The 16,935-nt window shown below is 42.1% G+C and overlaps 1 protein-coding gene across 4 annotated transcripts in view; it reads left to right on the forward strand.

Moving 5' to 3' along the window:
• The window catches only part of tln2b (talin 2b), a 144,650-nt gene that overhangs the window by 99,689 nt on the left and 28,026 nt on the right, over positions 1-16,935 (forward strand). For 2 of the 4 annotated variants that reach the window (XM_012871470.3, XM_021320955.2), the window contains exons 27-44: positions 601-809; positions 1,258-1,377; positions 3,870-4,067; positions 4,552-4,691; positions 5,176-5,269; positions 6,618-6,707; positions 6,827-6,949; positions 7,521-7,664; positions 9,028-9,213; positions 9,359-9,499; positions 10,105-10,286; positions 11,864-11,996; positions 12,109-12,210; positions 12,355-12,525; positions 12,785-12,931; positions 15,054-15,155; positions 15,369-15,488; positions 16,101-16,247. In XM_012871470.3, coding sequence (XP_012726924.2) covers positions 601-809; positions 1,258-1,377; positions 3,870-4,067; positions 4,552-4,691; positions 5,176-5,269; positions 6,618-6,707; positions 6,827-6,949; positions 7,521-7,664; positions 9,028-9,213; positions 9,359-9,499; positions 10,105-10,286; positions 11,864-11,996; positions 12,109-12,210; positions 12,355-12,525; positions 12,785-12,931; positions 15,054-15,155; positions 15,369-15,488; positions 16,101-16,247 — 2,549 coding nt within the window. The remainder of the gene's footprint in view (positions 1-600; positions 810-1,257; positions 1,378-3,869; positions 4,068-4,551; positions 4,692-5,175; positions 5,270-6,617; positions 6,708-6,826; positions 6,950-7,520; positions 7,665-9,027; positions 9,214-9,358; positions 9,500-10,104; positions 10,287-11,863; positions 11,997-12,108; positions 12,211-12,354; positions 12,526-12,784; positions 12,932-15,053; positions 15,156-15,368; positions 15,489-16,100; positions 16,248-16,935) is intronic. The other 2 variants (XM_021320956.2, XM_021320957.2) reach the window with 1 other exon arrangement.

Consider the following 16,935-nt stretch of genomic DNA (forward strand, 5'->3'; position numbering starts at 1 on the left):
ATACACTATAGCAAAAAATAAAATGCTAATTGGGGTATGATTGTTTTTTTTGTTGTTGTTGTTAGTAATATCTTTTGGACTCCAGGGAGGTTTGGGTTTTATTTCTGTCAAATCTGGTATACTGAATCTAAGTGAAGTTAGAGAAAGATATAAAACAGCATTTCCAACAATGAACGCTTCCAGGCACTACTTCCCGCTGTGTTTCAGGGTGCTGCCTGCTGCTCATTAATCTTTTCTTTTTCTTTTTCTTTTTTTTTACTGGATTTAACAGTTCATCAGCAAATGGCTCCATTCACTGGTTAATGCAATGGGATGCAATTTGCTGCAGTTTTGGCTCTATGTGTAAGAATTTAAGAGCACTTCCCATGTAGAGGCCGTAGTTAGCATAAAACCTCTTTCATTTAGACAATGAGGGCTCTCCGGTATCACAGTTTGGTCACAGTTTGTTTCTACTCCCAGCTGATTGGTGGAATGCTGCTACAATTACAGCCAATGAGGAAAATTAAGAAAAATAAAGCAGATTACTGCGCGTTTATCTGCTGTCTACCCTAATTGTACTATATCAAAGTATAGCTGAGCTTTTTATTTGTTTTGTTGCAGGTGTTGCTGCTCGGGAAACAGCCCAGGCTTTGAGGACGTTGGCCCAAGCAGCCAGAGGTGTAGCAGCCAGCACGAAGGAGGCTCAGGCCGCAGCTGCCATGTTGGACTCGGCTCAGTATGTGATGGAAGGCTCGGCCATGCTGATCCACGAGGCCCATCAGGCTCTGGTTCATCCAGGAGATGCTGAGAGCCAGCAGAGATTGGCTCAGGTAGCCCAGGTCTCAACAATTTATTCCCGGATGCAATATCAATGTCCCACAGTGATTGCATTGTTCTTTTCAGCCCTCCTCCCTCCCTCCATGCGCTGCTGATTTGTAAACATTTCTGGTTTTCCAGAACAATCATCCCCTCTAAGTGTTACTATTTTCTCCCCGCTGAGTCTTTTGTTGCCTGACATCCCTCCCTTGGGAATAAAGCCATTCATTTTCCCGCAGACCTTCAGGAGATAAACACATTGTTTAGCATAAATCTGTGACAGCAGCAAAAATTAGTGACAGCACTCCAAACTCAATTTGCATTGCAGTTTTTTTTACATTTTCATCTTTTCTTTTTTTTTTTCTTCCAGAAAAGCTCTGCTTTGCTCTTGGGGTTTATTGTGTAGCCCATTGTTGTGGTGGGTAATCGCTGTCTATTCACAGATTTTGTGCTGTGTTTCAGGTAGCCAAAGCGGTGTCACACTCCCTGAATAACTGTGTGAACTGCCTGCCGGGCCAGAAGGATGTCGACATGGCTCTCAGGAGCATCGGCGAGGCCAGCAAGAAGCTCCTCGTGGACTGTGTGAGTCCTAGTCAAGCTTAGAATGTTAGCAGATAGTTATTTTGTTACTCAGCAAGCCACAAATGATCATGGCTAAGGAACTCTTACAACATGCAAGCGTATTAAAGGTATACTATGCAACTGGGGTTGATTTTCCAGCGAGGCTCCCCCCAGAGGGCGAAAGTAAAAGTGCACTGTCATAAAGATGCTCAGCTGTTCTGGTTTCTCCATCAAGCCAGGCGCGGTTGTTTTGAGTTTAGCAGACAGGCGAACGCAACGAAAAGTCGAAAAAACGGCAGTACAAACAATGACTAACACAGTGAAAGTATGAACATTAGGGTTTCCCGCAGCGCTATCTTGCAAGAGGAGCGCTGCCAAACTCACCCTACCGCCTCGCCAACATAAAAAAAAATTAAAATAATAATAATAACAATAAAAAAACTCGATATGCTTGCATGTTTTTGCGCGTGCATATAGCAGGGCAAAAACACATGGAGTTCTCGCCGTAAAGCAAGACCGACTCTCGCGGTCTTGCACGAGACTTCTGAGCCTGTGTGTGCGGGCCGAGGGCTCTTGCAATTGCAAGTACGGTATTTCCCCCACAGACCACCAGGGCGGCCGAGAAAACCTTTGTTCTACCTGAAATGACTCATTTAATCATCCAAAACGGTATGGAACACATTAATTAACTGAAAAATGTTGCATGGTATGCCTTTAATTGATAAATGAGTGGAAGAAAATGTGCTTGCAACAGTGGTGACTGCAGCATTGAGAGGGCTGGTCGAGCAAAGTCCATCCATGAGTTTGGGGGGAAATTATCAAGCTGTGGACTGTGGCCGAAGTCAATGTTTCAGGAGCCAGCACACACAGATGTGTCAGCCTACTAAGAAGTTGTCCATGTACTGAACTGTTTATGCACTCAATACTTGGCCGGGGCTCCTTTTTAGATGAATTACTACATCGATGTGACATGTTGGGGATAAGCTTTCAGCTATTCGGAAGTGTTAAAGAAGTCTTTGACAATACTCCATAGATTCTCAACATGTTTTAGCTACAGCTTGTTTGCTGGGCAGTCAAGTATGGTGATAGCGTTATCATTAAAGTGAGTATTGATCCTTTTGGCAGTGTGGGAAGGTGCCAAGTCCTGCTGGGGAAAAAAAATGAAATCAGCATCTCTATAAAGCTTGTCAGCAGCGGTAAGCATACAGTGCTCCAAATTTTCCTGGTAGATGGCCGCACTGGGTTTGATTTGATAAAACACAGTGGACCAACGCAAGCAGAGACCGTGGAAACTTTTCTGGACCTTAAGGACTCCCAACTCTGGGAATTTGATTTCCAAACTAAATACAAAATTTATTTTCACCTGTAAAAAGAAGTTTACAGATGCAACAGGCTTTTCTTTTGCTCCTTTCTTTAGCCCAAATAGGACACTTGTGATATGTCTGGTTTAGAAGTCACTAAACGAAAAAAATGTGACAGTTGTTGCCCATGTCCTGGATATATCCTTGTGTGGTGGCTGTTGAAGCTCTGACTCCATATGTTGTGAATCACCCCAAATTCATAAAGGGGCCTAGTCACATATTTTGACCATAAAAGGAAAACACAAAAAACATGTTAATCTTGAAATAAAACAATATACGGCAAGCATTTGTCCTAATAGTGTTTGCTTAGCCCTTTTTGAACCTGAAAGGTATTTTGCAGTGGTTGTGATCAGCAGATGTAAACGTCGTTGTGCGTTATCTACCGGCAGTACTGCAGAACTATCAGAAAGCAAGATGGTGACAAATGATGCAGCTTCTGTAAGAGTCAAGAGTCCGTCTTGCAATGCCTCGCAGTAAAGTGACAGTTGGGCGTGGTTGCTGTTTAGCCATTGAGCGCATGCGAAATATGGTACTTCCAGTCACGTGGCACTGTTATGGTAATTATACGTAAAAGCGGTTTGTTTATAAACAAATAGAGCCAAAGCAAAGTGTAAAACACAGAAATGAGCCAACGTGGCTCAATCATCAGAACACCTTTCTTTTCAACGAGAGTCCGTTATTGACTTATAAATTCGTAAAGTCATAGTACGTGACTTGGCTTCTTTAAAAGGGCTTTGCATCAAAAAACCGCAAGGCTGTAGCTTCACTTTTCCTACCAATTTCCACTTCCGCTTTCTTTAACCTGCTTGCATATGACACTCAGTGAACACCTTATTTCTTTAACGATTCCCTTTTGTGGCTCACCCCCTACATGGATGGTGTTATTAATGACTTAAAAATGTCGACTTGACAAATGTCAAGTCAGCATTCTTTCCCATGATTGCGTCAGCCATTGCTTGGACAACACTGCACCCACAGAGTGTTGTCCATGCACTATCTAGGCTGTGATACTACTACATTACAATTCCTATCTTGAATCCCTTTTCAATCATATAATATTTAAAATGTATTAACCCGCTTACCAATGCTACTTCTGTTTTACCTCATATTATATTTCCCTGCAAGTCCTAAGTGTGCGACCTGTCTTTGAAGCTCCCTCCCTGCAGTAAGACATTCCAGGAGGCCCAGACTGATTTGAACCACACAGCAGCTGAACTCAACCACTCAGCAGGCGAGGTCGTCCACTCGTCCCGTGGAACAAGCAGCCAGCTGGCTGCAGCCTCGGGGAAGTTCAGCCAAGACTTTGATGAGTTCCTGGATGCTGGCGTTGAGATGGCAGGACACACCCAAGTAGGTTTCACAATGATACAACTAATTCCTCCACATTTCACTGAGATGGCTGTTTAGTGGACCCTTTAAAACATTATTGTACTAAAAGCATTAAATAGAGTGTAACTTTTTTATTACCTTATTAGCTAAGATGTTATTTAAGAGAGCGGTTAATTGGAAATTTTCACCTTATTAACTCGGGCACATTGGTTGTCTCTAAAAGCGCCAACACTTCCAGATTTAATAAGATATTGTGGTGCTCTTGTTCTGGTTATTTTGCTCATTCCTTTGGAAAGGAAGTGTGCAATAATAGTTGACACAGCGTCACACCTCAGTTTGACCCCCCTTAGCATGCAAGGTTTTAGAGATGCCTTGCACAGATTCTTTTAAAGTTTTAATCCCAAGATAGAAGTTGTCGAAATGCAAAAAGTGTTATTGATTTTCAGTCTCTTATTCTATCTGTGATAAAAATTGCCTGTTTGCTTCTTGCTTTGTGAATGTTCAGAGCAAAGAGGACCAGATTCAAGTCATTGGTAATCTGAAGAACATCTCGATGGCGTCCAGTAAGCTGCTACTGGCCGCCAAGTCTCTTTCTGTGGATCCAGGCGCAGCCAATGCAAAGAATCTACTAGCGCTGGCAGCAAGGTGCGGCAATGTGCAGTGTGCAGCAGATATGAATAGTTTATATTGTCCTGTGTGTTTAACTGGTCTTGATTAGGAGGGATGTGACGGAGCTGCAAAACATCTTCCCACTGAATCTGTATGCCACTCTTACAACATGTCTGTTTGGTCTTGCTAAAGAGAGTGCGTATCCTCCCCTCAGTGGAGAGAAGCCAAGCAGCTGGTCCCATTGGGCTTTTGGCCTGACTGACTTCTCTCTGTCTAATTAGGAGGATGGAAGCCTTGGCTAGAGCTTGTCTGTGCTCAGCAAGGCTGAACGCAAACTCAAGACAATCTCTGTACCCTTGTGCACCGTGTTGCCCAATCACAATGGGAGGCCAGCACTGCCATGCTTGGATAGGGAAGCTTAAAGCATGTGTGAGTGAAGTAAGGCCGTGTGCATGTGCGCGGCGATGACACGTGGGAGAGTTAACAGGGGATGTTTTGGGGGGCTGCTGGTGTTTTTCAGGGCAGTGACGGAGAGCATTAACCAGCTGATAACGCTCTGCACCCAGCAAGCAGCGGGACAAAAAGAGTGTGACAACGCCTTGAGGGAGCTGGAGGTAGCTGTCCTTGCATTCACTTTGCCACACACATACAAACACCATGTCTGAGGTCCATGTGTGTATGCGTGTATATATTTACATTCTATACACATTTTATGTTCAAGCACCCAGGGGAGAGTGGAACCACGTTGCTCTATTTTAGTTTCTTCTTCACTGACAAAATTTGTCCTTAAGTACATTATGTATACCGTTACTCAGATTACTATTGCTAAGGTGAACATGTTTTTGCTCATAGCTTCTAATCCTCACATCAATACCTTAATACCTTTGAATACTGTGTGGGCTGGGGGAGCCATGCCTATTCACACCAATATTAAATTTGGAATACAAAATGTGCATCTCAAGTTTTTTGTCTAGCGTATTTTTTGTAGGTACCTTTCTCGGGGATCCTAAGTGTTAGCTGTTCTGGGGATACCCCAGAACACCGAATTGTTTCTTCCATTTGTGTTAACTTAGGTGCTACAGACGGTTAATGTTTTCTCTTACAAAAGTCTTTGATCAAAAAGCATGACAGATTTGACCTTGTACCCGACAAAGACGAATCATTTGAGAATTTTCAGACAATTTCTGTATTTGTGATAAAAAAAATTAAATGTTGGGTCAGCGCTGCTAGTGTTGTTACATAAGTTTGTCATCTGCGTCCTCCTTGGTAGAGAGTCCTGTCATTTTGATCTTGTCCGTATTTACAGAAGAGGAGATAAATTAAAGGTCGTTTACAAAGATCGGTGTGGGTTTAACAGAAGGGGGCGATAAAAGCCATAAGCTAATAGCTCAGATAAAAGGCTTTTCAAAGCAATGAGAAAATTGGTGTTGGGCAGTAGGATTGTGTGCTTTTTGGGCAACTCCCCATAAAGTAGACCTAGGGTCGACACAACATCTGGTTGTAAGGTGGGGGGAAGAGCACAAAAGTTGCTTTGCGAGGGACATGGGCACTATTTGACTTGCTACGAAGGCCTTGGACCTCTTTTATTACTGCTTGTTGTTTAGTCATTTTTGTATTTGATCCCCCCTCATAGGTCCACCGAAGGTTAAACAGTAGCAGGAGTTGCACTCTCTAAACGTTTTGGTACAAAGCATTTTACATTCTGAATCCTTTGTTTCTTTTTACTATATTATTGCACTATTACCTAACTGAGCATTCACTTTACCAACAACAAGGTTAAATTAACGGCACTGATTGATATAATGTACCTTTGAAGCATCATCCAATCAGTGTTATTTATAGTGAATGTCCTTTTTAATATCTGAATTAACTGCCTCATAGATTTACAGTTGTGTTACAGCAGCAATGTTTATTGATGTGTTCAAAGTGGTTCAAGTTATTAACATCTCCATCTGCACGCAGGCTGTCAGAGGTCTCCTAGGCAACCCCAATGAGCCAGTAAATGAACTCTCCTACTTTGAATGCATCGAGAGCGTCATGGAGAACTCAAAGGTACTGCCGTTCAAAACGACTCAGACGGTTGTATGCTTTAATTGTCAGAAGTATTTTTATGCAGCAGACAGTTTAGGGCCTGATTTGTGTGCTTTCTATTTGTTTTCGATGCGCCTCAGGTTCTGGGAGAGTCGATGGCAGGCATTTCTCAGCACTGTAAGACAGGTGATGTTTTACCCTTTGGGGAGAGTGTGAGTTTGGCATCCAAAGCTTTGTGTGGGCTGACGGAGGCAGCAGCACAGGTGAGATCACAGCATCGCGCCAACACACCCCGGGTGATACCCTGCTCCGGCAATCATTTCCAGAGTTTATTCTGTTTACTGTGCTTGCGCTTACGTTCTCGCAACTAATCAGAGTGCTGTATTTTAAAATAAAACACACATCTGTATAGCCAAACTACATGAAAAGAACCTGAATCATCATGACAGAGTTGAAAAAACCTAAATAAACACTACTTGGAGTCTGCAGGGGAGCTCTTTATTGAGCCAATGAGACACAGACAGAGTGAGCCAGCTGTGTTTTTCTTTTTGAACATTTTACAGACTGTCACCCTAAAAGATGTAAAATAGCATCCTCCTCTTGTTGCCTTTTCAAGAAAGGACCAAATGTTTTTTGGGTACTTTCCTCTACTCTATATAAGCCCCCATATTATGTGTCATGAATAATAGATCTGTATTGAATTTGTCTATGGATTTCTACTCATGTAGGTCAGTACTGTAGATCAGGTGGGCAGGGCCTAACACTGTCTGTAATAACCAAAACCTGACTAAACTGACACATTGCGTCATTCTCTTTTTTCCATCAACCCTGCAGGCCTCTTACCTTGTAGCTGTTTCCGATCCTAATAGTCACTCAGGTCATGAAGGGCTGGTGGATCCAATCCAGTTTGCTCGAGCTCATCAAGCCATACAGACAGCTTGCCAGAACTTAGTGGATCCAGCCAGTAGCCCCTCACAGGTAAGATCTTAATCTCGCCTGCATCTTAATCTACAAAGCACTACAACAATATTTCCTGGCATACGGAGTTTGCTATGTGTTGACATGCAGCACGACTTCTTGATTGCGTCATGTTTAAGTAAAGCAGCCCTTTTAGGGATGCCAGAATCCTGTTGCAAGACAAGCATCGGCGGGGACTTCTAAATGAGGCCCACAAAAGGACATAGTGAGTGATGGAAGGCCTGAACTTTAACCTTTGTAACCGTGAAAAGTGCACGCCTCTACATTTTCTGGATTCATCATCATGTTGTTTACAATTTTTATGTTCACGAAATCTTTATAGAGAAAAGCACCGGCCTATTTCTCTCCACTCTAAACCCCAACTCGGGAACATTTTGCCTTTTGTACGGCATTCAACCATTTAAACTGCTGACAATTGAACTGAATAAACATTGATTGTCTTGTTGCAGTGTAATGGTGTGCTTTAAAAACTTGTGTTCTAACATTTATTTAGGTATTTAACCTGGCAGCCAAACTTCTCTAATCCTGTTCCATATGATGCATGCTGGAGACTGGGACTCGAGCCTGAGTTTAGGCTGGGAATCACAGGACTTCAGTGTGTTGTTTTGACCCATTTCCACTATTTTCTCAACATGGATCCACATTTACAATTGAAATTGACAAAAAAAATCCAAAAAAATTAATTAGTCTCCTTACAGGAAAGAGAGTTGTTCATTGTTTCAGGTGTTATATTAAGCAGTTAATAATATAAAGACAAAATAGCACATGATTCAAATGTATAACCTGTAGTAATGCAATGCTATAGACAGACAAGATGGCACACATGCAATGAGAGAAGGTTTGTTTCTGTCATTAGATACTTGGAACTTGACTTACACTCACACTTGCCCTATAAATAGTTTAGACTTGACTTGGATTTGTCCCTCAAAGGCTTTAGACTTGACTTTTTCTTCTGTCTCAAACACTCTTGACTTGCACCCAAACCTTAAAGACTTCAGACTTATTTAGACTCGATGTGAAAGAGTTGAGATTTAACTTGACCTGTCCCTCGAAGACTGTTGGAGATTTGTCTTGAACATAGCACCTCAAAGATTTTAGACACAACCCAAACTTTTGGCAAGATACTTCACTTGGACATCTCCCTTTAAGACATAGAGATTTGGTATCCATATCTACGAGACTAAGGTTGTGCATAGGAAAACAATTTAGACGTTCTCAGAAGTAGTATGAAGGGTTATGTGTACATATGGAAGCTCGTGTGACTTGAAATAATTTCTGACATATTGTAAATATATTTTTGCTTCGTTCCAGAATTGCTACATTTCTAAACTTGCTCGATGCTTCCTATTCCTGTGTCTGTAAGGTCTTGTCTGCAGCAACGATTGTTGCCAAGCACACCTCAGCTCTCTGTAACGCCTGCCGTCTAGCCTCTTCTAAAACCTCCAACCCTGTGGCTAGGAGGCAGTTTGTCCAGTCAGCCAAAGAGGTGGCCAACACCACTGCCAATCTCGTCAAAACCATCAAGGTCAACTCCCCAACTGATCAAAACGTTGAGTGTAAATTTGTTACAGGTTATCTTTGTCTGTCTGTGGTTGGTCAGGGGAGATGGTGCAGATGTGTATGTATAATTCAATCACTTTCAATAGAGACCAAAATGGACAGATATGTTTTCATGCTCCATTTTCTCTTTTCAGGCATTAGACGGGGATTTTTCGGAGGACAATAGAAACAGATGCCGTGTTGCGACAGCTCCGCTCCTTGAGGCTGTAGAAAATCTGTCAACCTTTGCTAACAACCCGGAGTTTGCAAGCATCCCAGCTCAAATCAGTAATGAGGTATACATGCGTTGTAATGATGGTTGGTAATGGACTGCTCTTTATGTTGTTTTAATGGTTACAGATGCAAAGGAGAAAACCAACTAGAAATGAGTGAATATCCTTTATGAAATCCCCTATTTGTTTTGTATATTCTAGAGTTAACTGTCTTCCTATAGCAACTCTTCACAATAGCAGAGAATTTGAGCAGAGATGTCATTTTGTCTCTTTTTCCATTTCACCGTCAAAAGGTCCAAGATGGATTTTGGTTTTCATTCTTAGCAGTGCAGCGCTTGCTCACTGCTCTAAACTCTTTATGGCTGTAATCTGTTGGAGGCCAGTGTTTAACAGCACTTGCTCTCACTACAGCTGCTGTAATCTTCAGCTTGTTAATCTAATTGTCAAGGGAGGTTTTGGCTCGTATCATAAAGACTAAAGGTGTTAGTCTCCACGTCTGTGTAAAGCTGCCTTTCTAATCTCATCCCCCCCGTTTGATTGCACGTTTGATCTCTCCAAGGTAGTCAAAGAATATTAACAACTCTGTCAGACCAACATGGCTAGCTGCGGGCTGTTCAGCTGCTACCTGGGCTGTTGTTTCACTCACACTAGTCTTTTCATGTCTCCAGGGCTCGGTGGCTCAGGAGCCTATCGTGCGCTCGGCCCGCTCCATGCTCGATAGCTCCACTTACCTTATAGAAACGGCCCGCTCGCTGGTCCTCAACCCCAAGGACCCCCCCACGTGGTCCATTCTGGCGGGCCACTCCAGGACGGTTTCTGACTCCATCAAAAGTCTCATTACAGCAATCAGGTTGGTAGAAACTGATTCCCACCGTCGCATCTGTTTCTGCACGATTATCCTGGAACAAGGATCTTAGAGATGCGCTCACAGCTGGAGAGAAAACTGGAACTGGAGGACGTGCTTTCAGCTTTGGAGTAAATTGCGAGTCTTAGTTTAGAGTAGCTAAAATCTTGGCTGCTTTTTAATAGACCGGGGAAAGCAGTAAAACACGTTGAGAGGGGAGCAGGAACAGATTTTGCAATGCGGTACTCCACCCATATTATAAGTGTGGGAGAGTATTCCCATTGCGGCAAAAGACTTTTACCTGTAACGGGAAGCATATTTAAAAGAATAGAATAGGTTATCAGTTTAGGAAATGCTTTTTTTGCATCACTGCAGGATGAGTAATAAGGGCACTCTTTGATGAAGACATGTTTCTCATATGGCTGTACACTGGTTGCCTGTTCAAACCTCTTAGCGATGACTCCTGTCTCCACTCCTGGCAGGAAAAGCTTGATTACAGGAAAAGCTGAAGTGGGTTAATCAGTAAGCTTGGGTTATAATGAAAGAAGGAAAATGGATTTTCTGTTTTTGGCAACGGAGGGGGAGGGGGGGTCTTAGTGTAACCACAACGCTGGTGTTATTAAAAAGCAGCTAAGCTTTTTGTGTTATTGGGCTTTGGATGCGAATTTAATGTACATGTCTGAAAAATAATGAAAATAGCTATGTCATATACAGTGCATTGCAAAAGTAATAAAATACTTTGTACTTTTCCAGGTTTTGTTGCCTTGCAACTACAAATTTCGGTGTATTTTATCATGGATTTTAACCATGCTCAGCACAAAGCAGAGCATGTTTTTTATTCAGAACAACGAGAACATATTTCTCTGTGGTTACATGTGCAAATCAGGTCTGCAAATATAGGAACTGAAATTGTTGCCAAATTCTTTATGCGGTGGCCCCGCCTCAGTCAGAATGGATGGAGAGCGTCTCTGAACATCAGTTTTCAACTCTTGGCACTGATTCTGAGTCTGGCTAACTTCAGACTTTGACTGGGCCATTCTAACACATATGTTTTGATCACCAATGTTATCGTAGCTCTAGCTTTGTGCTTAGGTTCATTATTGTGGTAGAAGGTGAACCATTGCCTCACGTCTGCTTCTCCACAGCTTCATCCCTTACCTTTCTGCTGTGTTCCTTGGTCGTCATTACATTGTGTCTATTGCTGTTCCCTAACAAATCCTTGAGGGCTTCACAGAAATGTTTTGATTTGACTCTAAACCTAAATTACGCTCATACAGACTCTATTTAATAATTAAGTGACTTTTGAGGACAACTGGCTGCCATGGCTTTTATTGGGAATATCACAGTATATGGGGCTAAATACAAATGCCACACCTTTATCATTTTTATTTGTGAAAAAACTGGAAAACGTGTATCCTTTTTTTACACTTCAACACTATGCACAATTTTGTGTTGGTCCATCTAGTCACGTATTTGCAGTTAAATCAGGAAAAATTGTGGAAAGGTTCAAAGGGTATGGTCTTTCGCTTTTCTAGCAAAACTATATAAATCTTCCGAATATGTTTCCACATTTCTGGTGACAGGGACAAGGCACCAGGGCAGAGGGAGTGTGATTACTCCATTGATAACATCAATAAATGTATCCGAGACATTGAGCAAGCCTCTCTGGCTGCAGTTGGGCAGACACTGCCCTGCAGAGATGATATCTCCATGGAGGTAAGTGCACGTACCCCATCAGCTGTGCCTTGTTTAATAGAAATAACTGGGGTTCTGTAAGCCTTTCTGATTGTGGCTTCAGCTGTAATTATCCGCTGGTGTGACTCAACAGGCACTCCAGGAGCAGCTGACATCCTCTGTGCAGGAGATCGGTCATCTGATTGATCCTGTCTCCACAGCAGCCCGAGGCGAAGCTGCCCAGCTGGGACACAAGGTGCTCTTGTCTGACCGTGTATCTCTTTATCCCTTTTGGATTTAGAACAAAAGCCTGTTTTGTCTGTTGTTGCTTTTTTTTTTTCAAATTTGTGATTCAATCCTTTTCTTTTCCTCAAAAAATCTCTTAAACACATTCTCGCAGGTGTCTCAGCTGGCCGGTTACTTTGATCCACTCATTGTAGCATCAGTGGGCTTGGCCTCTAAGCTGCACGACCACCAACAGCAGATGACCATCCTGGATCAGACTAAAACCCTGTCAGAATCTGCCCTTCAGATGCTCTATGCTGCCAAAGAAGGCGGCGGGAACCCAAAGGTACGCAGTTGTTTCTTAGGCGCTTGTTTTGTAGTTTAAAGACTAATCTGTATAGTTAAAGGAATTTCGGTACGATCATTTCAAGTTTATCCAACCTTGTGATTTGTGGATGAGCCACCATCCTCCTCGTTTAAATACAATATTTTGATGTATTGGATTTAACAATTAGCTATACTGTAACCAGAGGATCACACTGATGTTTATTTTCTGTAAATGAACTGAGACGAGCAGTGCCGATCAGCCATCTCTCCGTCCCCAGGCTTCCCACACTCACGATGCCATCTCTGAGGCAGCACAGTTGATGAAGGAGGCCGTAGACGACATCATGGTGACTTTGAACGAGGCGGCGAGCGAGGTCGGCATGGTCGGGGGCATGGTGGAGTCCATTGCTGAGTCCATCGGCAGGGTGAGTAAGGGTGTATTTTCCTGCAAACAAAGGACATCCGTGGACATCTATTTTTGTTGCTATTTAAGGTTGTTGAACGTCGTTGTCTTTATTTATTCCTTAGAAATGTGTTGGAAATGTAACTCAAGGATCTTATTTAAAGATATTTCGGTTAAACTATTTAGATCGTTGGGTTATAAAATGTAGAAAGATAAAAAATATATATATTTCTTAGCAGCATAAAGATGCTGACAGTCAGGCTTAGTGAGCCAGTTTGATCAATCCCAGAGATCCAACAACTATATTTATTGGTGCATCTCATTTATCAGAATAGCATTTGTTTGTTTCAGTAATTCGATTCAGAAAATTGTATTAAATGTTTAGGATTCTTACGCATATTGACAGGTTTGAGATAATTATGGGTTACAGCTGATAAAAAAGTCAAAATTATGGTTCTCCAAGAACTTAAAGATTTAATAACACAGGTTTTAATGTTGGTTTGATGTTATTTTGTTTCTATGTCATGACTTACACCAAGACGTGACAGTTGTCACACAGATTGTAAATGACCAGCATATTTAGCAATGAGGTTTTGAGTGTTCTCGTCCTTGTGGAGGGTGTTGGTGGCTGAGTGCTGGGTCCGTGCATGTTAATGGAACATAGGGTAGAAGGTAAAGGTGAGTAGAAAAAAAAGGTGCACAAGCAACAGGGATAACTGAAGCAAAGTCCATTCAGAGTGTGGGGTGATTCATAAGGTATGGATCGGAGCCAGATTTTCAGGAGCCACCACACAGACATATCTAGGACACAGCCTACAACTGTCTCACTCCTTGTTTTAAGCCGCATCTAGACTAGAGATGACAACAGAAGCATCTTACCTCAGCGAGGTAGAAAAAGGACTGGACTGTTGCCCAGTGATACAACAATTTAGCATTTTATTCAGATATCAAGGACCCAGAGTCTGGAGGAAGAGTACAGAGACACAGAATCCAAGTTGCTTGAGAAGGTTCCACAGTCACTGATGATGTGTGGAGCCAAACAACCTACTGCCGTTGGTCCACTGTGTTTTGTAAAGTCGAAAGTCAGCATCTAGCAGGACATTTTTAGACCTGTTGGGGCTTCCCTCTGCTGACAAGCTGAGTGACACTGTTTCAGTTTTTCAGCAGAACTTTAAACCTGCCAACATTAAATACCAGTGCCCACTTTAATTCAATTAAATTTTATTTATATAGCACCAATTCATGAAACATGTAATCTCAAGGCACTCAAATTCCTATATAAGGGAACCCAGTTGATTGCATCAAAGTCTTGACAAGCAGCATTCCCTCCTGAAGATTTTGTGCAAAATGTTCAATTCATTCAAACCAAACTGGGTGTTATTACTAACCGTAAATCATAATCATCAAAATCCACAGACGAAAACATTTGTGACACATCACCACGTGTGCAATAAAGCTGTCTGGTAGAAGTTTCACATTTTGAACCGAATTGCTGAAATAATTTAACTTTCCAATAACATTCTGAATTATCAAAATAAATGTGTCTTGAAGGAATCTTAGGATTTATTCTGACAGGAAATCGTCTCGTCGTTCAAATGGATTTCAGGGAGAAATGCATTACCTTTGTGAATTGTCATAAGGGTGACTGAGGTTTGCCTGGGATGAATAACGTCATGAGAAATGTTCTGAGATGGTGTCTTTGTCAGCAGTGATCTTTATGATCCAGATTTAAATCCCCTGGAGTTGTTGAGCCAGACTCATCCTGCAGGGTGACACGTCGATATGTTGACAGTGCGGTTAATAATTGATAATGATCTGCACATATGCAGAGGCTTGGATGAGATATCTGCCGCTTGATTATCTGTCATCTTATCATCGCATGCTTCCTTAGCTGCTTTTTATTTACAAACAATCACAACCGCCTGCTGTTTTCCCCTCTTCAGAACGGGACTAACAGCGGTAAAAACAAACTATTAATGACTTTCCCAGCTGTGCAGGAGAGTTTACTCAAATGGTTTCAAAATAATAAAATATTTAAAGACACCATCATAACTATAACATTTCATTAACATTGTCTCTAAAATGTGAAATGTAAAGTATGCAGGATCTAAACTGAAACGGTACTAACTCTCTGATCTTCGCAGCTTGGTGAAGGAACTCCTCCTGAACCCGAGGGATCTTTTGTGGACTACCAGACCACCATGGTGAAGTTCTCCAAGGGCATCGCCATCACGGCACAGGAAATGGTGATTACAATATCTACCAGAACATTTAACCATAGAGCTACAGTAGATAGAGATAGGAATTAGACTTATTTGTGAGGTTTGTGCACACAACCAAGGACTTTGTTACTACTTGGCTTTCAGTGAAGACTTTTTTTCTTTCCGAGTGGCGGAGGGAATTAAAAAAAAACATCTCTCTGTTTGTGGTAAAAACACATTTAATCTCGCTTTAACCAGATGACCAAGTCTGTGACCTGTCCTGAGGAGCTCGGCGGCCTTGCCTCTCAGGTGACGGTGGACTACGCGCAGCTTGCACACCAAGGACACCTTGCAGCAGCCACTGCGGAGCCAGAGGAGGTAAAGCGCCACGCTGTCGTATTTAAAAGGAGATGTGAGGAAATATCATATACTACTTTAGTCTTTTTGCGGCTGTGCTGCTGACACGTCTGCATTTTTAATGAATTTTAATGGCTTCCTCACACTCTGACGAGAGTAGAGGCCTTCTATTCTTGGATATCCTTCAAAACTTCACCAACAATAGGAGATCAAACAGAAGCATGTCCCCCCAGCGTTCATCCTCTCTCAGCGCCCACTTGCTGCTCACTTAAAGCTTTTCTTAGTTATCCCGAGGACGGCAGTGTGTGTGCAAATATACCACTAATAAGCACACAGCTCTTATCGTATCTTGTATATAACAAGCAGCTTGAAACCCCGTTGGTTGCCATGGTGACAGGGTGCTCTAAAAGCCTATAGTGATGCTTGTAATGAAGTACCACCCACCCATGCATAACAGTCAGGAAATTAAAGGTGTAGTGCCAACGTTTCCTCTCTGAGGGTGCTTGAAATATTTCATTTCCCACCTTTCAGTAAGAGATGCCAGCTTGAAGGGAGACTGTTATCGTTCTAGCATAGCGGCTCAAAACAACAACGGCCGATGCCGTGTGAACGGGTGCCGCTTTGTGCTTTCAGGTTGCCTTCCAGATTAAGACACGGGTGCAAGAACTCGGCCATGGATGTATCTATCTGGTCCAGAAGGCTGGAGCTCTGCAGCTCAGCCCCACCGACAGCTTCTCCAAGCGGGAGCTCATTGAGTGTGCCCGCGCCGTCACAGAGAAGGTAAGCAGCAGTGAAGTTGGAGACTGGTGGAGGAAGTCATTCCACCACTTTTCTTCTTCGTTTGTTATCACTTCAAATATGTATTTTTTAAAACTTTGTACAACATTAAAGCTGCTGAAATTCCAGTTGTTTTTGTGAGGTAAAAAAAATCAGATCATAATGAATAATTTCTCAGCTTTTTCCAACTTTATTATAACATCTTTTCTGTACAGTTCAAGTAAAGAGCAAGAATATTTGTTTGACGGAAGAATATGAAATAAATTAAATAAATTCCCTCCAGTAACCCGGTGGAAGTAATGTAGAAAGCCTTAAAGTGGTACTTTGTTTTGTAATGCAGTTCTAGTATTTACTAGTCATAGAGAACAGGATTAACCTGAAATAAGGTTAGGCTGTGCTGTTTTCAATTTGTTCAACTAGGTCCTTGTTGTCACAATACTAGAATTTTAAACTTGATATTGATTCTCAGGAAAATACCATTTTTGATACCACAAAAAGGGGGGGGGGGGGGGGTGTGACAAATAATTTAAGGGATAAAAATTTTAATATTACAATTTTTCAATCTCAACAGGCTTTCTCAACAGAATCACAAATGTTAGTTAGATAAGTGTGCATATAAATAACCCAGATATAAATGGTAAATGGCATAAATGTACTTGTATAGCGCTTTAACTAGTCTTGACGACCTCCA

This window comes from Fundulus heteroclitus, chromosome 2 (assembly GCF_011125445.2).
Source record: "Fundulus heteroclitus isolate FHET01 chromosome 2, MU-UCD_Fhet_4.1, whole genome shotgun sequence".
Taxonomy (NCBI): Eukaryota; Metazoa; Chordata; class Actinopteri; order Cyprinodontiformes; family Fundulidae; genus Fundulus; species Fundulus heteroclitus.